We start from the raw sequence: 23,616 nt of genomic DNA, 5'->3' as shown, positions 1-23,616 counted from the left end.
ATTTGATGAGTGAATTCTAGATTTAATGAGTTGTTGTTCATAATTTTAATGAATTCACTAGCTTCTTCTCTTGTTCCATTCCAGATTATAAACATATCGTCTATAAATCGCCATAGACGTACAACGTGCAGGTCATACAGGATATGATGTTCCCGCTTGAGGACATGCTCCTCCCACCAGCCCACATGAAGACATGCGTACCTGGGGGAGAAGCATGCCCCCATAGCCACTCCCTGTTTTTGTCTATACACCTCACCATCATAAAGGAATCTGTTATTAAATAGGCACCAGTGTATCATACTAAGTAACATTTTGTTATGACCATAGTTCTGAATATTTCGTAAACTAAGGAAATATTCCACTGCTGCCAAGCCATCCTCGTGCTTGATACACGTATACAATGATTTAATATCCAATGTTATCAATAGATAATTCTCATTCCATTCTACATTGTTTAATTTGGCCAGGAAGTCTCTAGAGTCTTGGATAAAAGAGGGCAGTGTTCTTACAAAGTCCTGTAGGAAAAAGTCCACATATTTAGATGTGTTTTCAAAGTTACTGTTTTGCGCTGAGTTAATAGGTCTTCCTTGGAGTGGACTTAACCCCTTGTGAACTTTTGGGATTAAGTAAAATGTTGGTAACTTTGGAAAATTGTTTGTTAGAAATGTATTTTCCTCCTTAGTTATCAATCCCTTGCGCGTCCATTTGTATAGTTCTTTCTTGTATTGTTCATTCGTTTTATGGACCGCTACACCATTAGATAATTCATAGCAATCAGTATCATCAAGATGTCTCATGGCTTCTTCTCTATATAAATTCTTATCCCACAGGTCAATATTGCCCCCTTTGTCTGCTCGGTTTATTACCACTGTGTCGTTATTTCTAAGTTTGGCCATCAATTGAAAGTATTGCTTATTTTTGGTTGAGTTTTTTGTCTTTTGCATGCATGTTTTTTTATGAAGAGTTTTAAGTTCTTCCACCACTCTATCATGGAAAACATCCACCGCATCCCTCGGCATAATTGGGACGAAAGTGGATGGGGCTTTGAATGGACTGGTACTCCCTCTATTTCCATCAATATTTTCCTCATACAGTAGTTCCTGAGTATTAAGAGTGGTGTCAGTAGATGTGTCATTTCCCAGGTTGTGTAATGTTCTAAGCAGCAGAATTTCTTTTACTGCCATGCCCACTATTTCATTATTTTGTGTTGACATTTTTTGTGGGGTTTTGCCTTCCGGGTTTTTTATAGTGAAGTACTTGGTTAATTTTAACTTCCTTATAAATTTATAAATGCCCACTCTAGTTTTCACAAAATCAAAGTTGCTTTCAAGGCAATAGCTGAGGCCTAACGTGAGTAATTGTTTTTCCGCCTCATTCAAGTCTATTTTTGTAAGATTGACAATGGTTCGGTCTGTATTTCCAGTAATTTTTATTAATTCCAATTTTTCTTTTTCTGCTGCCAGTTTCCATGTCCTCTTGTTGGCTTGCCTGCGTTGGCGGCGGCTCCTGTTCCTTTCTGTGTTGGTACGCTTTGCTTCTGTTGGTGACGCGGCCTAAGGGACTGAACTCTTTGCTCTCGAATATGTTCTAGTTCCTCCGCGTAAGATAAAGGGCCCAACAGTTCAGGGGTCTTGTCCATGCTTCCTCTGTCAGAGTCTTTATCACTAGATAGTATGCTCCCTTCTGAACTAGAGTTTTCAGGTTGTAGAGTGGAACTTGATGCTGTTGCTTGATTACTATTAATTTTACTTTCTTGAGTCGTTGGTGTTATTTTATTTAATCTTTGTCTTTTTACCTGGTCATACTTTTTAGCAAAAGTGAATACCTGTCCCCTGTCGTAATCATTTTTGTCCCGACTGAATTTCCATACTTTTCTTTTTTTAATTGTGTCTTCCAACTTTGTTTTGCGTCCATGCATGTCTTTTAAAGATTTTTCTATAATGTCTTTGTTGTTTGAATCCATCAGAGACTCAATTGTTTCTTTTAATTTCTTTATTTCTTTCAGGTCCGTGTCCCTATCAATTCTTGCATATTTTATTAACAGGCACACTAGGCGCATAGACGCCTCTAGATTGGATTCAGCCCATTCTTTTAATAGCATAGGGTTTGGTTTTTCGGAGCTTGGAGCAAGCATAATTCAAAGTCCACGGGGTATTCTGCCTGCCTCATGATACTTTTCCAGAGACTTAGCTTCCCAGTATTTAGTGACTTCGCTCTTGTGATGTTTTTCCAATTGTTTTAACAACGTTTCAGCATTCGAATGCTGCTCCGTTTTTTCATTTGCGGTTCCCTGATTGATGTCTACAACCGGTAAATTGCCAAATAAATCATCCGCCTCTTTGTCCCTCTCTCCATCTGAAATTTCCATCCTCGGCCGGTAATTATATTAGCACTGTAGTCGTTATATTAACCCACTCCCTTCGTAACGTGGGATACAGAAAGCGGCTTCTTTAAACCTTCTCTCCTGCACTCTTCGAGTATTAATTAAACCATCAGGGATATGGAACTCACGGTTTTGACGACTCCGACACTCCCGTAGCTTGTCCTCCGACTTGCTGGGTCGCGCTGGTTCACCAAATCGCCAAGTCTCCGCACCTCCGGTTTCTAACTCAAAGCAGGGGGCTGGGAACGAAGAAAGCTCTCCCGAACTGTTGCTCTGTGTTGCCTTGTTACAAGTTCCCGCCTCTTGATGTGAAGGGGTCCGTCTATTGGAGGCCACGCCTGGCCTCTCCGATACAAATCCTGATTCCACTCTCAACGCCAGCATCCATAAGGCGTTCGCACAAAACACGAGAGAGAGACGGACTCTTTACCAAATTCAGCAGCCGCTGATGTTCTTTATTTTTACAATTTCATAAAGTGCATTACCGTGCCTAACCAAACGCGTTTCGGCGTACCTGACGCCTTGCTCGCTGGTGGTGATCGTGAGGTTCCCTCCATTATTTAAATTATAAAGTGCTTCGTGATTGGTCATTGCATTTCCATGGAATTAGTCAACATACTATGCATTACAACATTAAAACCATTTTCATCGGCAATATAGCAGCATTCATTTCATCTCTTTTAAAACTATTATTATTGTTATTGCATTCTTTTACAGTGCGTGCTTAAAAATAATTTACTAGTCATTCTCAAACCGTAAAATATATAATATCAAAGCAATCGCACATATCGAGTTTCAGATAAGAGATTTTCCCATTTACTTTCGGGAGTGATCCTAAGCATTTGATAATGTTGCATATTGAAAGGTTTTTTGTTTATATAAATCTCGATTTTCACTAATGCATTTCAGACCAATAACTTCATCTAACATGTGCAAATGTGCTCAAAAGTGCCAAATTAAAATACACAATCAGTAATGGTAACACATTTATCCTCCCGACAGGAAGTATACAATTACCATACTATAAAATTCATTCTTTGTATTTAAAAAGAGGGATTTGTGAGAGACCAAAAGGCGGTTCTATACAATGCTATGGGTTTACCTTAATATCTGTACAAATACATTATTGCAATACTACACAATGTTACGATGTTTTTAATTCAGAATGGTCTCTTTTGAAACAATATCCTCCTTATGATTGATTTTAGTACCTTTCAATTAATGTTCACTCATTTTGTATCCTAGTCGATTTGCAAAGCAGTATAAATTATTAGTAGTGATGTTAATTTCATCTGAAACACCGAAAATTCCTATTTTTAGGAACACCATATAAAAACTATATAAATATATGATCCATTTAAAACCCTTATATAAAATATAAAATATAAAAGGTGTTCCTATCTAATACAAATTTTTTTTAGGAAATAAAGTGCTTCATACTCCTATACTGCGTCCTTACATAAAGTAGTAAGTGCCCTGCCCTACAACTATTATCAGGGTTCCAAGTTTTCAGGACACTTAAAGGAAGTGGTACAAATCATCACATATATTCAGGCCCTTTGGACTCTTGCTATCCAGCTCTAAAATGTAACTGGTTTCCAGTCTACGGAGTTTTTTCTCCCTATCTCCCCCTCTTTTGTTGCTAGGAACATGATCGATTACAAAATATGTGAGAACATTAAGATTGTTACCATGTTCTGCTTTTATGTGTCTAGCTACAGGGTAGTTAGGGTCCGAGTTCACTATGGCCCGTAAGTGCTGCAGAATCCTAGCCTGTGCTGGAAGCTTAGTGCTTCCCACATATCTTAAACCACAAACACATGTTAGAATATACCCAACATACTCAGTCTTACATGTGTAATGACCTTTGATTTTAATAGGTCGGTCTGAGAATGCGGTTGTGTATGTGGTAGTATTGGAACCAAATTTGCAGGCTCTGCAAGATGCACATTTAAAAAAGCCATTACGGGCGGATAGCCAAATGTGTTTATCAAAAGTTTCAGGGCTGGTTTTTACAAGGTCTGATTTCATTGAATGGGCCTTTCTAAAGGTGAAATTAGATTTATGCATTTAAATCTCATTTAGGACCCCATCTGTTAATATGATTGGCCATTCTTTAGTAACTATTCTCTTTATTAATTTAGACTGCCTACTATAAGTAGAGATAAACCTACAGTCCTTCCTGGTTTCATTAGATCCAACATTGGTATTTCTTGTGGGTGCTGAGTTAAAATCTATGGTAGCTGCTTTTGGTTGTAATAAAGCTTCTCTTTGAATGAGAGAAACCTTATGAAGTGCAGCTTTTAAGTTTTTTTCTTTATAACCACGTTCTAACAATTTTGCCTTAGTAAGGGTAAGGGTTTCCTCACATGCTTGTGTTGAGCTACAAGTTCTTTTAACTCTGAGGAATTCCCCATAGGGAATATATATATATTACCTACTGGCGGTCGCCAGTAGGTAGTTATAGTTAGGATCTACTTTCCATAGGAAATCCGCAACATTCTATTGGGAATAACTTTGGCGCCGGTGGACGAATCTTTGCGTCTTTCTCAAAGTTCGTGGCCCGCTCCGCTCCTTCCCTGAAAATGTGGGGGGAGATTCGTCAAGCGGGGGCCGAGATAAAAGGGGGGTCCCAAAACGTGTTTTCTCCATGTTAATTTCCATAGGGCGGTCGAACTCACTTTTAGCCGGAACGGCTGAATGGATTTCCACCAAACTTGGCAAAATTGTAGGGACTGGTAACCCGATGTGCCTTTGCTATGTCTTAAGATATATGCTCCAGTGGTTTTTACGAAAATGAACTTTGAAAAAATATATATTGGGCTACATTGGGCTATATATATGTTAGAGCCCAAATGTAGCCCAAATGTAGCCCAAAGATGGCCACCAGAGACAAAAAAAAACAAATGTAGCCCAAATATCAGCCAGATGTAGCCCAACTATAGCCCAATGACAGAATGTCCCAGAGTGTTCTAAAGAACAACTAGAGCACTAACAGTCTTACTTATGACAAAAGTATGGCACACCTGAAGTCATCTTGATTGGAATAAAGTGGTAACACTTAAAACATTTAATTTGCAAAGGAAGAAAATGAGGGGGTTCATTTTGCCACAGAAATTATGATTAGTGCTGAAGAAAGAAAAATTAGGGCACATTTTGAGTGACTTCTCAAATCCTCTTATATTTCATTAAAAAAATTCTGATATGCAGTCTCCCAAGATGGCCACCAGAGACAAAAGAGCCCAAATGTAGCCCAAATATCAGCCAGATGTAGCCCAACTATAGCCCAATGACAGAATGTCCCAGAGTGTTCTAAAGAACAACTAGAACGCTAACAGTCTTACTTATGACAAAAGTATGGCACACCTGAAGTCATCTTGATTGGAATAAAGTGGTAACACTTAATACATTTAATTTGAAAAGGAACAAAATGAGGGGTTTCATTTTGCCATAGAAATATATATATATATATATATATATATATATATATATATATATATATATATATATATATATATATATATATATATATATATTCACTGAAAAAACCATAGGTTTCACACCAGTTATAGATAGGTGGAAATTTTACTCACATAAAACCATTGAAATTCCCACGTTATAGTTAGTTGGACTCACTATAACTTGCGCGTGCAATGCACTGCTGATGACGTCACATATTACATCACTCATGACATGGTCAGTGACATCACTCATGACATCACTGATGACATCTCAAATGACATCACTGATGACAACATCCTTGTGACAAAGTGGCAGACCTCCTATCAGCATAAAATAACCTTTGACACACACATTCAAAAATAGAAACTATAACATTTTCTTTAAAAAGGAGAAACCAATACCAATTACAACAACTTATTAGGTAATTCCAACATCTACATACACATCCACTCATTCACCAACAGTTGCATCATCATACGCTGGTGGTCATGAATTGGTAATGGCATACTGTCTGTGTTATTATTCAGCATTGGTTTTCATGGCCTTGTGATGTCATAGTAGATTACGTCACTGTACATTTATACTTTCAGCCTCAAAACATAAGAAATAGGGAGAGGAAAGCAGGCAATGATGCTTCAGTTGTTGAATGCTAATACCTTTGTATCACTTCACCTCACTTAGCTGAATGTTGTCTATTGAGAGATTATTATCATTCATCAATCAATGGATCTTTGTTTTATTCAACCGATAAAAAAAGCCATGTATACCCAGCGTTCATAAATCATACTCCGCTGTTCTCATAAAAATGCTAATGCATCATACAATGTTATATGCTTTTCAGAGTCACTAGTGCCCTTGATCTGAAAGAACATCTCCAAAAGCCTTCTAAGAAGTTGTCGGCAGGGATAAAAAGAAAGGTATGCAGTAATATTTCGTAAAATATTTCATATTTTCCAACATTGTTTTAGTTAATAACTCTTTTTGATGATTCTCTCTTACTTAGTTATGTTTTGCACTGAGCATGCTGGGAAACCCATATATTGTGCTTCTGGATGAGCCATCAACTGGCATGGATCCTAAGGCCAAACAGCAGATGTGGTAAGTTTGTTCCCTATTCTGTTCAGTGCTTTGTTAACCTTTGCAAGACCGGACGTATAGCATACACCAGGGAACACATATGTTAGGCAGATGGCTTGATTAGCTGAACGTGTTGTATGTCTAAATCTAAACATGTTTTTCCTTGCAGAGTGCTCTTCAAACTTTATGAGATGAAAAGAAGTGTGCAATTAGACTTAGATTAGGATATGGCTGACATTATTATTTCAACAGACAATCTAAGCCTTTTTTTATCCCATGAACACAGCTATAATCTGCCTGTCATCGAAAAACCCCAATGCTTGCAGAGGGTTTTGGGTCAGCTCATTGATTAACCACTGCCTTTTTAGTGTATCTCATTTTCTTGGTGCAAATTTGAAGGCTTACTTCATCGAGTTGCATTTGACCATCTCCTGGAGAATGTTATAGAAGACGAGTGAACCCAATTCAATTGGTCAGGGACCTTGGATAGTTTTGAGTTCTAAACACAGTGGTCCCTGTACAAGGACAATAGACGTACGGATAGATGAATATTGACCCAGAGTCCGTACTATATTTAAAGCCGGACAGGTATGCTTTTAATTTGTAAAATGAACACAGAAACAATAAAGTGGGACACAAGCCTGCATCCTACTAAGTGTGTATATAGAGCATAAACAGAAAACAGAAAAACAAAAGATAGGCTCAGGCACAGCGAATTGCTTGTATTTTATACATTCAAATAGTACAAGCAGAAATGTGTTGGGACACCGTTACACATGACTGATATTAATTAGAAAAGCATTTGTGGTGTACATAGATTCGATGACGTTTCGATCCTGTTTAAACATTTTTAGGATCATCATCAGGACATAGTATTACATGCCTGAGTAAAATTGCCTGCAAACGTAATATGAAAAGGGGAAAATGGGAAAGACAGTTAGGATGAGTTTAAAAACCAGCGAAAAATATAATGCAGACGCAAGTAAGCCGGTGACTGATTTAAGAGAACTTCGGTTCAAAAGACACGTGATCAAGTTCCAATTATTCCACATTTCCGGCAGGGTGGTCATGAGACTCCACACATGACCCTCCACTTCCAGTAATTGGTCTTTAACATAGCGGGATCCTCAGTTTCTCTCTCACCTGCTTTTGCATGCCAGAAGTGAAGACGCTTTATCTCAGCGCTTCGTTCACACCAGGTAAGCCCTTCCCTGCAACCACCGAAAGCAAATCCCAGAGGTTATGCGGTTCCCCGCATTTACTTTTACCTATCCGTTCCCTCTTAGGTCCATCATGGCCACAGAAGGGTTTCCATCCGCTTTCATACCCTCCCAGCCACCACAGCCCAGAGGCTTTATAGCCTATTTGTGGGCCAGGATGCAGGTCTCATAGAACACATTGAACAGGTAATGAGAGGTCAGGCCAGTACACCCCCACCCAGCAGCCTCAGCCTCCAAACACCTTTAGTTTTTCCTCCTACCATCATGGGCATCCAGGTGGGGGCAAAATACTCCATCACTTGCCCCACTGAAGATTGGTAACATCAGGCCGTTGGGTTTTACAGTTTGTCCAAAGGGGCAACTTTATGACCACCCCTCCACCTATGCTGCACACTTTTGACAGATTGAGGGAGGACCACCTCTCATTGCTCCGGCTGGAAGATTTGCCTCTCTTGGCCAGGGTGCCAGCATCGGGAGTAGGTGGTGGTTGCTATTCCCACATTTTTCTAGTGACTAGAAAGGATGGAGACATTTGTCCTATCCTAGACTTTCTATTTCTCAATCTCTTACTGAAAAAGAAGATAATCAAACGGCTCACACTCTCTCAAGTCCTGTCTGCCCTGGACCCTGGAGACTAGATGGTAGCTTTGGACTTGTAGGACGCACATTTCCACATCCCCTCCTGCCTATCCACAGATGTTTCATGCTGTTCACGGTAGGTCAAGAGCACTATCAGTTTCCCTTGCTCCCTTTCGACCTTACCAGCGCCCGTCGGTTGTTCACCAAGGTGAGGCAGTAGTTGCAGCTCATCTGGAAAGGTTAGAGGTTCCATCCTTCTCCTACCTCAATAATTTGCTGTTAAAGGTGGGCTCGCCACAGGCAGTTGTTTCCCACCTCCAGACTACTACTAACCTTTTGGACTTTCTGGGGTTCACTGTCAATGTGAAGAAGTCAGACCTGACTCCCTCTGAGACGCTCCCATTCATTAGAGCTGTTCTGGACACACTGCAGTTTTGGACCAATTCTCATGATGTTCAGGCTATGATACAGAGGTTTCAGGCTCTATCCTGGATTTCGGTGAGAATGATACTGAGGCTGTTGGGCCTCATAGCCTCCTGCATCCTGCTTATAACACATGCAAGCCCTATGCTAGGACCTGGAGTGGAAATCTCTCTGACATGGTCCTGTTCTTAGAGGGAACTGCGAAAGATCTGCAGTGGTGGCTGAAAAACTGCGATTGGCTAGGTGGCAGCCCTCTCTCCCTTCCCCGACCAGCGCGGACTGTAGTGACCGATGTATCGGTTAGGGCGGTCATCTGGGAGAGATGGAGATTAGAGGACTCTAGTCTCCAGTGGAGTTCGACTTAACATCAACCTATTGGAGCTTCGGGCGAGCTGCTTGGCATTTAAAGCTTTTCTTTGATCAAGGGAAGGGTGCTGGTGTTCACTGGAAATGCCACTGGCATGTGGTACGGCAGCAAACAGGGCGGGGTAGGGTCGTGAATCCTTTGTCAGGAGGCTCTACTTTTGCTAAATGCCAATTATCCGCCATTTCAGCATTTTTGCGGTTGCCAGACCAACCTTCTTGGTGTAAATCACATGTTGTTGCTTGGTTCCCCAAAGGTTTACAACAGATGTATCCTCCCAGGTCATTTATCGTGCCCCAGTAAGACTTAAGCTTTGTCCTGACTTTTTTTCAAATGCGTGCTGTTTGAGCCACTGCAGAACTGCCCTTCCATTTATTAACAGTCAAGACTGTTTTTTTTAGTGGCCCTTACATCGGCCAGGAAGGTCAGCAAATTGCAGGCACTCTCTGTACACCTTCCCTGCACCACCTTCTTTCCGGACATGTACTTCTTTCCTCTCAAAGTTTGTGACTCCTTTCCATGTACACCAGAACGTCGCATGCCCACCTTCCTTGCTCCACCGTCAAAGGAGTAGGAGAGACTCCAATGTTTGGACTCAAAAAGAGCATTGTCATTCTGCCTTGATCGCACAGAAAAGGTCCGGGTTGGACGATCAACTCTTCTTGGTGTGTTTCTGAAAGAGACAATTAGTTATAGATTCCTTACCCAGTGAATTACCCCCAGGGGTCAGACTGGATCCAGAGATTTTTTCATCAGCAGTACCCCTGCGCATCGAAAGGTGGCTTCAGTCGGCTCTGCGTTCATTGTTGGCGTTGTGGTCGCCGGGATCTTGTTGTGGTAGCTGCTTAGATGCCGCCCTCGCGCTGGCATCATTTCTTTCTTTTTCCTCGTCAGCCAGCACATATCTGAAGAGAGCGTTACCTCCAGTCACTTTTTGACTGACATTTTGCCGACTTAGGTCAACGCCATTTTTGAGTCTTCGACTCCTGGTGCGTGTCACGGATTCCTGGTTTCAACACTTCCGGTTCCGGCCATAAACCGATGTTGTGATGGATCCCCTCGTATGTGCCTGTGGTGCCTGAAACGCAACAACGATGCCAAGTCATGTTTCGACTGCCAGACCATGAATTCAGTCTTTGCGGGAGCGGTCCCCAAACATTCTTGCAGTCCGGCAGTCGACTCCGTGCTGTTTGAGGTCCCGAACAAGCAGGAGGTCAAGGGCCCGGTCTTGGAGCCGCCACCACTCGCCTTTGAAGTTTTCGCACTCCTCAGGTAAGTCAAAGCACAAGAAGAAGTCAAAGAAGCATCGCCCCTCTTCGTCTTCTCCCCGTCCGTCGTCCGACGCGATGAGGGATGCAGGTGGTGCCCCTCCCGCGGCTCCGTGAACGGAGCCCGAAGGGTCGGTCCTTAATTTCCCTCACTTTCCGGGACCCAGAGCAACCCTGGCCCAGCTTTCAACTTTCTACGAAGTGATGCATGCCATCTTTGGGCAGCCAGACTCCACTGGTGCGCCCTTAGGCCCCGCGGACTCAGCTGGGGGCACTGGGTCTTCGACACCGGCGGCTTCCGTCCTGGCACCACATGGTCTCCTTTGATCCAGGCCTGGATCCGGATCGGCACCGGACGACCTCATAACATCTCCACCGCCATCAATTCAACCGGCACCACACCCACAGCCGGCACCGGTTCTGTTCCTCAGCCATCATCAACCCCAGCCTCCTTGGGCAGCCAGACTTCACTGGTGCGCCCTTAGGCCTCGCGGACTCAGCTGGGGGCACTGGGTCTTCGACACCGGTGGCTTTCGCCCTGGCACCACATGGTCTCCTTGGATCCAGGCCTGGATCCGGATCGGCACCGGACAACCCATAACATCTCCACCGCCGGCAATTCAACCGGCACCACACCCACAGCCGGCGCCGGTTGTGTCCCCAGCCATCATCAACCCCGGCCTCCTTCCCCACATGGGTACGGAGACAGACCGACGTTAGCCGATGCCGGATCCAGTGCCAATGGGTACTTTTGTACCCCTGTTCCAACCTGGTTCTTTCAGGCCAGATTGGCAACCAGAGAAGAATGATGAAGATTGGGAGGGGTCTGGAGACCCTTTAACTGACCAGTTGGAATATGAACCGGACTGGAGAGAGGAGTTGGGGGAAGCCAGTGGTCTGGACACCTCCCCAGACCTTGGCATGTTGTCTCCTTCTACTGTGGCTACTGAGGAGGGAGCTTCTTACACAGTGGTGTTTCGTAGGGCAGCCGAGGCTCTCAACCTTGAGCTACCTACGGTGGCGGTCAGGAATAACCTCCTGACAGAGGTGCTTCAACCGGCTGCGAGCTCTTCGGAGCCCCTGCTGCTATTTAATGAGAACCTCACTGACATTCTTTTGAGCACCTGGTCCAGGCCCAACACTGGGGCTCCTGTGGATAGGATGATTGCCCTACGGCACTGCCTGGCCCAGGGCGACCCCACTTTCCTCTACCAACACCCCACCCCTGAGAGCTTGGTGGTCCAACTCTATACATCCAAAGGCACATACCCTATCACACCACCTAGTAGGGAATCCAAGAAGCTAGACCATCTTGGGAAGATTATGTTTTCTTCATCCAGCTTGAGACTGCAGTCCGAAAACACTGCATGTCTGATGGCCCGTTACCAATTCAGTGTGGGATACGGTAGCTCAGGTACTACCACAGTGCCCGGAGGAGGCCCGGCCGGGCTTTCCTGTACAGTCGCCAAGGGGGGGAGACGCAGCCAAGTTCACCATCAGATGTGGACTGGATACTGCAAATTTGCTAGGCAGGACGATTTCAATGTCGGTAGCCCTTCGATGCTATGCCTGGCTGTGGTCAACTGGTTTTTCCGGGGATGTCCAAGCTACCTTTATGGACATGCTTTTGATGGTGGTCGCCTGTTCAGCGACACGGCAGACAATGCGCTAGAGAGCTTCAAGGACTCTTGGGCTACGGCCAAGTCCTTGGGCCTCTCCACCACCCTGTGCAGCCTGCTTTTCACCCCTGGCTACGGAAGGGGTGCCCCACCACGTTCCGCCCAGAGCCACAGGCCGACTCACTGTTTAGCCCCATGCGTGGCTGGGGACATGGGACCCACCACCGTGGGTCTGGGGGCCAGGGAGCGGGTCAGTCCACGACTGACCCCCCTGCAGCAGCCTCCAAACCCTCCTAGTACGACCTTCCAAAGCCACCAATCACGAGTGGGCAGCAGGATTCGCCATCACCTCTGCCACTGGTGCACCAACATGTCGGACAGGTGGGTTTTGCAAATAGTCCGAAGGGGCTACTCCCTTCGAGACTACCCCTCCATCAATGCCACCTCAGCACCATCGCATGTCGGAGGATCTGGCCCTTCTCCACCAGGAAGTTTTGGCTCTCTTGGCCAAGGGAGCAATCGAGCGAGTTCCTACACCAGAAGTAGGTTTTGGTTGCTAGTCCCACTACTTCCTGGTGCCCCAGAAGGACACAGGCCTGCGTCCTATCTTAGATCTCAGGAACGTCAACCGCTTCCTCCGGAAGGAGTTCAAAATGTTGTCAGTCAGTCAAAGTTAACTTTATTTGGTTTATCACAACCCTAAAGCATACATATAAAATAACAATCAAATGTAAAAGAAGAAATAAAAACTCATATTCTTAAAATCATAACTATTTCTAAAAGAAGTTCGCTTTCCAGACCCAAGTCTTAATCTATTCAACTTTTGAGAGTAAAGTCTCTACTATAGTCATGAATTTTACTCCACGGCATATTAGAATGTTCGAAATGGCACACATTCAACTGGTGACCGCCTGCCTGCAGGTTTGAACTTTTAAAGAGTTTAGCAGTGATTTCAACAATTTTTTTCTTTCCTCTTTTACTGACTAGCACGTGCACATTAGATGGTACAAACTTTCTGTATGGTACCTACATAGGCGACATGTCATTTCTTGCTGTTTACTTTTCCACGTCGGAATCAGGTCTTTTGAGCAATGATTGCCCAGTCTGTATGCCATGAATTTCATTTTTAGCAATAGCCGGAAGTGAGCTTCAAGATAAAATTGCGGTTTTAATCTTTTATATGAATTGATTACAGTCCATGCATGATGGCGTTGAGGCTAGCTCAGGGCCTGTCTGCCCTCGACCCTGGAGACTGGATGGTAGCGTTGGACTGCAGGACGCTTACTTTCACATCCCCGTCCTGCCGGCCCACCGGCGTTACCTGCAGTTCAAGGTAAGCCATGAGCACTTTCAGTTTACCTTGTTCCCCTTTGGCCTTTCCAGCGCCCTTCAGGTGTTCACGAAAGTGATGGCGGTGGTCCCAGCACATCTGTGCAGATCTAGGTTTCCAGTCTTCCCTGATCTTGACGACTGGCTATTGAAGGTGGGTTCGCCCCAGGCAGTTGTCTCCCACCTCCAGACTATGACAGGCCTCCTGCACTCGCTGGGGTTCACCATAAATGTGCCGAAGTCACACCTGAATCCCTCTCAGACACTCCATTTCATCAGAGCGGTTCTGGGCACGATGCAGTTTCGGGCTTATCCTCCCGAAAAGCAAGTCAGGGATATTCAGGCTATGATTCCGATATTTCAGCCTCTATCCCGGGTTTCGGTCAGAATTACCCTGAGGCTACTGGCCCTCGTGCCTCCTGCATCCTGCTGGTGGATCATGCCAGGTGGCATATGCTGGCTCTGTAGTGTGACCCGAAGTTTCAGTGGGCACAGCATCAGGGGAATCTGTTCGACTGCATTCGGATCTCAGAGGGCACTGCACATCAATTGCTGTGGTGGCTGATGAACCAGCATTGGGTCTACGTCGGATCTCTCTCCCTTCCCCAACCGGAGTATGCAGTGGTGACGGATGCACCACTTTTAGGGTGTGGTGGCCTCATGGGAGAGGCAGAGATCAGAGGCCTCTGGTCTCCTGCAGAGTCTGGGCTCCACATCAACCTTCTAGAGCTTTAGCGATCCGTCTTGCACTGAAAGCATTACTTCCCTCTGTCCGGTGAAGAGTTGTGCTGGTGTTCACGAACAACACCACCGCCATGTGGTACTGCAACAAACAAGGCTGGGTGTGGTCGTGGACCCTCTGTCAAGGGTCTCTGTACACGGCTGGCCCAGTCTGGAACACAGTATGGATGTTTGGGAATGGATCGATAATTTACTAAGTAGCTTTTGCTATCGTTTCTTTTTTAACTGAATTTATAACTGATCATTTTGGACTTCTAGCTCACTAATCAAAATGCTATTGCTATTACTTCCAGGAATTCATAATCAGAAAGAGAATATAAAAGGAGTGCCTACGTGGATTTCCTGACCACATGATACTTCCAAAGGTCTTTACAGATTAGTAGAGACTGCCTAGTACCGCTGTGAAAACTTGACCGCAACTAAATAGTTGGTCAGATAGTACTTATATTGGTGCTGTGCTCTATTTTTCGATCTATGTCAAGAGGCTCTCCGTCCTTGGACATGGCTGGGAAATCAGGGCATGTCCCTGGTGGTTCAACACCTCGCAGGTTCACTGATCGCCAGGGTGGACAAACTCAACCGCAGGTGCATGATGGATCACGAATGGCGTCTTCACTCTGAGGTAGTGCAAGGTCTCTTTCAGCAGTGGAGAGAGCCTTGCTTAGATCTATTCACCACCGAAGAGAACGTGCAATATCAGCAATATTGCGCGTTGGAATTTCCAAGGTGGCACTCGCTAGGCAACGTTTTTTGTTGCGAGTTGAGTTGCGGTCTTCTATACGTCTTTCTCCTTATATCACTTCTGCCCAGAGTGCTGAAGAAGATCAAGTGCAACCGGGCCCATGTCATCCTTGTGGCTCCTGATTGGGCAAGAAGAGTCTGGTATCCTGAGCTGTTACACATGGCCATCGATCCTCAGATCCGGCTGCCTCATCGGGAGAAAGGATCTTCTGTCGCAGCAGCAGGGAACGGTCTTCCACCCGAACCTGTCCAGTCTCCACCTCCTTGCGTGGAGATTGAGTGGCGACAGTTGACAGCCTTCGACCTTCCTCCTGAAGTCTGTGATGTTATCTTGGCAGTCAGGCGTCGCTCCACTGAAACGGTATACGTCTGCAGATGAAACAAATTTGTAGAGTGGTGCGCAGCAAAGGCTGTGGATTCCCTTTCTGCCCCCCGTTCTGAGGTTCGCTTGTTCCTCCTATCTTTGGCCCAGCAGGTCTCTGCTCTGGGCATTTTGAAGGGCTACCTCTCAGCCATTTCAGCCTTTCTTAGGCCTCCTGATCAGCCTTCTCTTTTCAAGTCCCATGTTGTAAATTGCTTCCTTAAGGGCATTACCCATCTTTTTCCTCCTGTTCCCTTCCTACCCCTCAGTGGGACTTGAACTTGGTTCTTTCTTGCCTTATGTGCGCTCCCTTTGAGCCGCTTCATAGCTGTCTTCTCAGACTTCTTACTTTAGAGACTACCTTTCTGGTTGCTATCACCTCTGCTCGCAGGGTGAGTGAACTCCAAGCTCTTTCTTCAAAGCCTCCCTTTCTGGCTGTTCATCTGGACAAGGTTGTCCTCAGAGTCAGACCTTCCTTTCTTCCCAAGGTTGTTACTTCTTTCCACATTAGTCAAACCATCACCTTGCCACCCTTCTTTCCGCCTCCCCATCCTTCGAAGGAGGTAGAGAGGCTCCACCGTCTTGATCCAAACCAAACGCTTTCATTTTATTTGGATCGCACCAAGCAATACTGGGTGGATGACCAACTCTTTGTTCGCTACATGGCCGCCAAAGAATGACGGACCATGCTCAAACAGACCATCTCTAGGTGTGTTGTTCTATGCATCAAAGCTTGCTACTCTTTAGCCAAGAAGGAGCCTCCAGTGGGATTGCGTGCCCATTGCACCAGGGCGACAGCAGCTACCACTGCTTTGGGACAGGAAGTTCCCCTCAATGACATCTGTCAGGCGGCTATGTGGGCATTTCTGCACACGTTCACAAAACACTACTGCCTGGACAGCCAATTCCGGAGAGACAGCTTCTTTGGACGTTCTGTTCTCCAGGACTTTCTGGTGTGAACTTAGTTCGCAGACCCACCTCTGGGGTTGGTATTGCTGGGGTATCTATTTAGAATGTAAGAGATCTATAACTAATTGTCTCTTACAAATGAACAAGTTACTTACCATTGGTAACAATATATGTGTAAGAGACATAGATTAGTTATAGATTCCTTACCGACTCACCCATCTTCCCCGTTCTGTGAACTGACTTCTAGGGTCAGGGAATCCCTTTCAGGGCCTAGCTTTGTGCACCAGTGGTCAGTGTCTTGCATGGCTCTGCACTTCTGGTGTGGAGTGTCGTGTGAAAGAACTCACGTCAGCGTGCAAGGGCGGTGTCTAAGTAGCTACCACGACGTCATCCCGGCGACCAGGACGCCAATGATAAACGCAGAGCCGACCGATGCCACCTTTCGATGCACAGGGTGCTGCTGAAAAAAAAATTCTCTGGATCCAGTCTGATGCCCTGGGGGTAATTCACACAGTAAGGAATCTATAACTAATCTATGTCTCTGACAGATATATTGTTACCGAAGGTAAGTAACTTGTTTGTTGGGGTCAAGAAAGTAAAGGCTGTGCAGAAACGGACCATTTCAAGAAAGTGCTCTGCAAAACAATCTGCTACCCATTGAACAAGAAGCACCCCCTGAGGGCTTGGTAGCTCATTCCACCAGAGCCAAGGCTGCAACCACTGCATTAGCCTGCGTAGGCCCTTGTCATGGAAATCTGTCAGGCAGCAACGGGGGCATCTCTACACACATTTACTAAGCATTACTGCTTGGTTTAGCAGTTCTGTCGTGACAGGCACTTTGCCCGTTCAGTCCTGCAGGACTCCCTGCTTTAAAATGGCTTTGCAGACCCACATTTGTGGAGGCTTTACTTGGGTATCTATTCTAAGGTAAGGAATTAGCAGCTAGAAATCTCTATTAGATGAACAAGTTCACTAACTCCTTATCTAGTGGAAGCTCCAGCCATAGATTCCTTACCAGAATTTCACACCAGTTGTCAGCCTACATCATGGCTCCGCACTCCTGGCATGGAAAGTCTCAAAAGGACGCCTGGGTGGCACTTGTAATGGCACCGTTCACGTAATTTCCGGCATGGCCGCCGCCAATGTGGAGCCAAACAAGGCCATCTACTGGAGTGCAGGGGTACTTCTCGAAAAATTCCATTCAGACACCTGGAGAATATTCTACGGTGAGACATCTGCATCTAAATAGAGTCTACCAGATAAGGCATTACCATAGGTAAGTAACTTGTTCTTCTTTACCATCCTTTTGATTGAATGACTCTAACCTTCTACTGCTTACAGTCAAGGAAATATTTTCATTGTTTTCATTCAGCACTCCACTCAAATGGATGTGATATCTTATTGTCTTCAACGTGCTGTTCCCCCTTAAAATACATTCTTTTATTGAAGCCCTCCTGTCCTTCAGCTTGTCCATTGCTTCCCTTGACATTCCCATCTTGCTCAGTTTTTTTTTACATTTAATACCCCCTTCCAGCACTTCCATTGCTCTCACTCCCTGCTTTTCCAGTTGCATGTTGATACTTACTATAATCCTCACCATGTCCCCACTCTCTCCATCATTGCTACCTATCTCTGTTGCATCTTTTTAAACATAAAGTGCCCTGAGGGCATGACACCTGCACCTTGTTGTGGAGCTGCTCCTTTATACAAAAAGTGCTTTGGTGCATTTATTATATTATTTTAATTTACCGCTCTATAATGTGCGACCACTACCTTGTCTTTGCAAATGCTTGTTTCATATAGGTTGTCCCAACCAAATATTGTTTTACTCAACAGGGAATCAGCATTAAAGGTTTTAAGACCAAGTTCCTAATAGGAATTCCAGTTCACAAGCTTAAGAACATATTTTGTAGTTAACATTATTTTTTCATAGTGAAAGGAAAGAACTGTAAGTAGTAGAAGATTGGGCGGCCATGGAAGGAACAGTGAGACACCTTGAGTGTATGGGGAAAATGTCATGTTTAGGATGGGGGAAATGTTGAAGAGGTAGCAGTGTGGCGTTAGGAAGACAGAGAAATGGGAAAAGCATATTTAAATGTTTTCTCAAATAAGGTTTTTCATAATTTTTACAGTGAGTAATTCTTTATTGCTAGATTATCAGGAATCATTGCAATTAAAAAGAATAAAGTCATGAGTAAAAAACAAATCCATTGTTCACCACTTAACCCCTTCGCTGCGGCGGCAATTCCGCCGCAGCGCTGGGGGGGGTCGAGCGGCGCTCGCATGCTCGTGACGGAGCCGCTCAGTCACGAGCCGCGGTTGCGCTGTGCTCATGACGGAGCAGTTCCGTCATGGCCCTGCCCGCTCAATAGAACGTGCTGCGCAGGCGCGAAATCAGCGCCGCGCAGGCGCTGCGGCAGGGCCATGACGGAACTGCTCTGTCATGAGCACAGCACAACCGTGGCTCATGACGGAGCGGCTCCGTCATGAGCATGCAACGGGTTAATATACTGTGTACACATAAAAGGATGGTTATTTCTGTGGTTACGTGTCGCAGTACAATATTGATACCACAGTTGCAATTCTTTTATCACAATTGTTAAAAATCCATAAATCAAACAACATGTGATAGTCAGATTTCCAGGGATGTGCAATAAAAACTATAGATATTATCTATTCCTTTTGGAACCGGACATCAGTACGCTCCATTTGGAGATACATATCCCGTTACCTTTCAAAACATTTTCTGGCTACTGTAAGCCTGATACGAAGTACTTGTATGTCCTATCTTAAATAAAATAAGGTTTATCTTTCACAACAATTCTTTGCTACAGTAAGCCTGACATGGAGCGCCTGTGTGCCATATCTTAAATACGCTAAAGCCTTGAAGAACTCCTGTGTGGGACGAAACGCGCCATGTCGGCTATCAATCTGTGCTGTGTATTTTATGAAAGAAAACTTGAATAAAGAATACAATGAGAATATTTTTCCGGTAACATGACCGGCAACTCTGAAGCCTTAAAGGCGAGGTGCCAGTCTCCTTTTCTGTACATGGATGTTATTTGTTTATGCAGCCTGTTTAGGCTAATTGCCTTTCATTACCTGTTATCGTTGATGAAAATAAAAGGTAGTTTTCTGAGGAATGCAATTAATGTTCATGTCCTTTTCTTGCATTATAGGTTATGAGTTATTTTCATACTACAGAATTGCATGTAATTATGGCTTTATTAGCCTATTGGATATGTTTAGGACTGCATATTATTAATTTATACATGTATATGTGTATAATGTTTTAGTACTATGTACTCTTCTTATATATTTTACACATATATATGTATTAGGCCATATGTTCCGGGTTTCCGCTTATGGGCGGAGATAATTCAGTGCTTATGACTTTGATGAGTATAACCCTGGAAGAGAACTAGGATTACAGGTAAGTAACTAATCCTTTCGGGATATGATTGAAACGAGGGAGCTTGGATTGCAGCCCTGGTGGTCCTTTGTCTGCTGCGTCTACTTGCTTATTGCATACGGTTGATTATGCATGCCCTCCTGCACATAAGGGCTCTCCTGTGGTTTTGTCTGCTGTGGTTCCAGCATGGTGACGAGCTGGCTAACATTATCATGATCTCCCAACCCCTGATACTAAGATGGATCTTCAGTGATGGTCATTAAAGTAGATCCCATCTATTGGGAGCTTATTTTGCCCACCACCGTTAGTGGCCAGACTAGTGATGGATGAATCCACCATCGAGTGGTGTACACATCTGAAGGAGTTGGTAGTCAGAGGACTTTGGTATCCAGAGGAAAAAGGATTCCACATTAATTTGCTAAGAACGCAGGTGAAGCGCCTTGCCCTGAAAACCTTCTTGCCTTTCCTGCACATAGCCTAACTGCGAACAAGCCTGTAATATGGTATATGAGCGAGCAGGGCGAAACTGGCTCTTGACCCCCTGTATCTGAAACCACTACGGCTGTCACCCTGCGTGCATGGGATCTGGCTGGTTGCCAACCATCTGGCATGCTCCTTGAAAATGAGAGCTGACAATCTGAGTCAGCATCTTTATGCCTACCACAAGTGGCAGCTTCAACTGGAGGTGGTACACATAATTCTTGCCTTTCGGACACCCGCAATGTTTGTCTCTTCACCACTCATGAGAACATGCGTTACCTGCTGTTCTATGGCCTTCAGTTACCATTGCAGGGAGCTTTAAGGGATGAGCTTTGTCTCAATTTTCCCCTACAATATGTATTCTCGCCATATCCTTGACTCCTAGCCGGTTGAGGTAGTCTCCCCAAGACTGTGCACAAGTGATTCTGATTGCCTCCCACCATTCACCAAGAGTGTGGACCTTCTGCATTTCTCTCTGCGCCCACCGCAACTTGCCCCCTTCTTCTCCCATGCAGACCTTCTCTCACAGTCGCAGGGACAGATGTCACCTCCTAACCTGGAGATTGAGCAGGGCCGCCTGAGCTCTTTCCATCTGACATCATAGATGGTGCATACCTTTCTATCTGTGTGCTGCCCCTCCACAAAGTCGGTTTATGCTGGATGATTGAACTGTTTTGTTTCCTGGTAAGTGAGGAAGAGTATCAATCCCCTGAATGCACTTCTTTCTGGTGTGTTTTGCTTTGGCTTTCAATGACCCAGCCTAGGTTTTGCTGTAGGTAAATTTAAGGACAATCTTAGTTTTTTCAGCGTTCATTTGTTTACCTGACTAACCTTCACTGTATAAGTGACCAATTGTTTTGAGGTTTTGTCATATAGTTCCTATGAATTACGGATCTGGGCAACATAAACGTCAGAATATGGCGACTGAGTCCATCAATACCATCAGAGTATGTTGTCCCAATTTCTAGCTAGCTTGCAGTGCCCCATCCAGACCTCTAACCTTCGAGGGTACCGGACGGTATGTGCAACCTCAGAACATGACCACTGTAATTTTCCCAAGGAAATGGTGGAAACAGATCCACCCTTTTGTTACTTAGGCATGCCCAGAGGGAGACACAAGAAATATGCAAACTAGCTTTTCAAACATGTATTGAAGCATCTGTATTCTTGTGTAAAAAAACATGCGTTGCAATTATTAGCAGGAGGAAACAAATCATTGTTACCAGCATTACAAGAATGGTGAAAAAGACCAACAGTTCAACCATTCTGGCAATATTATGTGATTATATGATACTCTATATATGAATACTCCTACCTTGAACCTATCTACACTATCGTCAGCATAGTGAGCATATCATCTGCCAGATATCTTGTGACAACCCAACTACCCATGCCTGTGTATGATATATCACGAAGCCAGACTGGTGTAGAATAGGACACTGTCCTTTGCAGGATAATTATTAGAATCAGCAGGGCTGAATCTCAGTCACAACGTCCAGGATAATCCATAGAAGTGCTCCTTTGAGGAACTCAGCTGAGAGGCAGTTTATATTATCAAAGCCCAGTTCTATTCACACTGTGTCAGCGGTGCAATGCTGATGGGAATGTTTGTATTTCCAATTTAGCATGGTCTCCAACCGGACAACAAAACAAGGGCATCATGCGCAATATTATAAGCCTTGGAGGGAGCAGCTTGATAATATGCCTACTAAGAAATGTACTGCCTGCAGAAGGATTTCTAAGTATGCTGTTTTGTGCGTGCCAATCATGTAAAAAGTTGTTGTTTGACCTGGCATCCTTGGCGTGATTTTCTCCTGTATTTTTTTGCTGTGTGCTGGATGATGTTTTTGCTGGTCTAGAGGCTTTGGGCACTTTGCCACTGCTGAACAGTGCCAAAGTGCAAGTGCTCCCTCTGTAAAATTGTGAATATGGATTGATGTTTCCATGATTGGCTTGTTTGACTTACTACTAAGTCCCCAGTACAATGCACTGTGTGCCCAGGGCCTGAAAGTCCAATGCTTCTAGTTGGCATGCAGCACTGATTGCGCCGCCTACACAAGCAGCCCTTCAAAGGGGTCTCAGACGTGTCACTGCAGTGTCTGCGTGCAGTTTCCACTGCCATGTCAACCTAGCAAGTGCACCCACTTGCTAGGCCCTATCCTTCCCTTTTCTTACATGTAAGTCACCCTTATGGTACCCCTATTGGCAGGGTGCATTGTATGTGAAAGGTAGGACATGTATTTGTGAATGTAACATGCCCTGATAGTGAACTGCAGTGTATTTCGTTTTTCTCTATGTAAAGTATATCTGTCCCATAGGATAGAATGGGAGTTTATTTATAACATCTTACCTGTACAACTTCCTATTGGGACCAGTTAAGTAGTTGGAGTTTAGTATGCCTGAACTCAGAATATAAAAATGCATCTTTTAGTAAAGATCATTTTTATATTGTGTGTTTGAAAAAAACACTTTTAGAAAGTGTTTTTTTCTTACTTAGCCATCTTGTGTGCCTCTGCTGGTTTGTGGATTGACTGTTTGGCTTTGGAGTGACAGTGGCTGGGGATGTGCATCACTGTAGACAGCCACTGAGGGGGGGGGGGGTTGAGGTGTGTCTGGCCTTTCCTGGATGAGTCAGGGCTGTGCTGAATAGACCTGGGTTGCATTTAGAGTAGGGGGAGGACATTTCCTTGCACCTGAATGGGCCTGGTCTGCCTTACACAATGCTGATTCCACCTCTTGCCGGGAAGCTGGGCCAGAGAGGACAAAACTGGTTTTGACTGAGCACATAACCTCCCTGCCACCAGAGAACAAAGGAAAATGTATGCATATTGGGGCCCAGACCCCAGAACTTTAGAAGACTTCTGGACTACCATGACCTTCGCCATGAAGTCCCTAAAAAAAGAACTCTGCCGGCCTTCGCTGACACCTCTACTCGAGGTCATTGAAACCAAGCTCATCCCTACAATAACATGGGAGTGAGGCAATACGAGGAAGAGACACCATTACTGTGGAAAGAATAACTACCAGGATATATAAAGCAATTTTCTGCATCCCAAACTATACACCTCCTACGCAAGTAAGGTTAGAGTTCGGGCTCCAGAAACAGACCCTGGCCAGAAGGGGGAACCTACATAAAATGCTAGCACAAAATCAGAAGAGAAGAGGAAAACACACTGAATTGGCGTTTCTGGGCCGAGCTGAAACTAAAGGGAACAATGCCAGCTGCAGTATACATCAGAGACTCCCTA

The 23,616-nt window shown here is 44.6% G+C and overlaps 1 protein-coding gene across 2 annotated transcripts in view; it reads left to right on the top strand.

Annotated features, from left to right (window-relative positions):
• The window catches only part of ABCA5 (ATP binding cassette subfamily A member 5), a 1,411,043-nt gene that overhangs the window by 1,167,020 nt on the left and 220,407 nt on the right, over positions 1–23,616 (top strand). For both annotated transcript variants that reach the window (XM_086930971.1, XM_086930972.1), the window contains exons 33-34: positions 6,687–6,762; positions 6,849–6,943. In XM_086930971.1, coding sequence (XP_086787097.1) covers positions 6,687–6,762; positions 6,849–6,943 — 171 coding nt within the window. The remainder of the gene's footprint in view (positions 1–6,686; positions 6,763–6,848; positions 6,944–23,616) is intronic.

The sequence above is a fragment of the Lissotriton vulgaris genome, chromosome 7, assembly GCF_964263255.1.
Source record: "Lissotriton vulgaris chromosome 7, aLisVul1.2, whole genome shotgun sequence".
NCBI classification, from domain to species: domain Eukaryota; kingdom Metazoa; phylum Chordata; class Amphibia; order Caudata; family Salamandridae; genus Lissotriton; species Lissotriton vulgaris.
The sequence above is the reverse complement of the archived record's forward strand: the minus strand, read 5'-3'. Positions and strand labels throughout refer to the sequence as shown.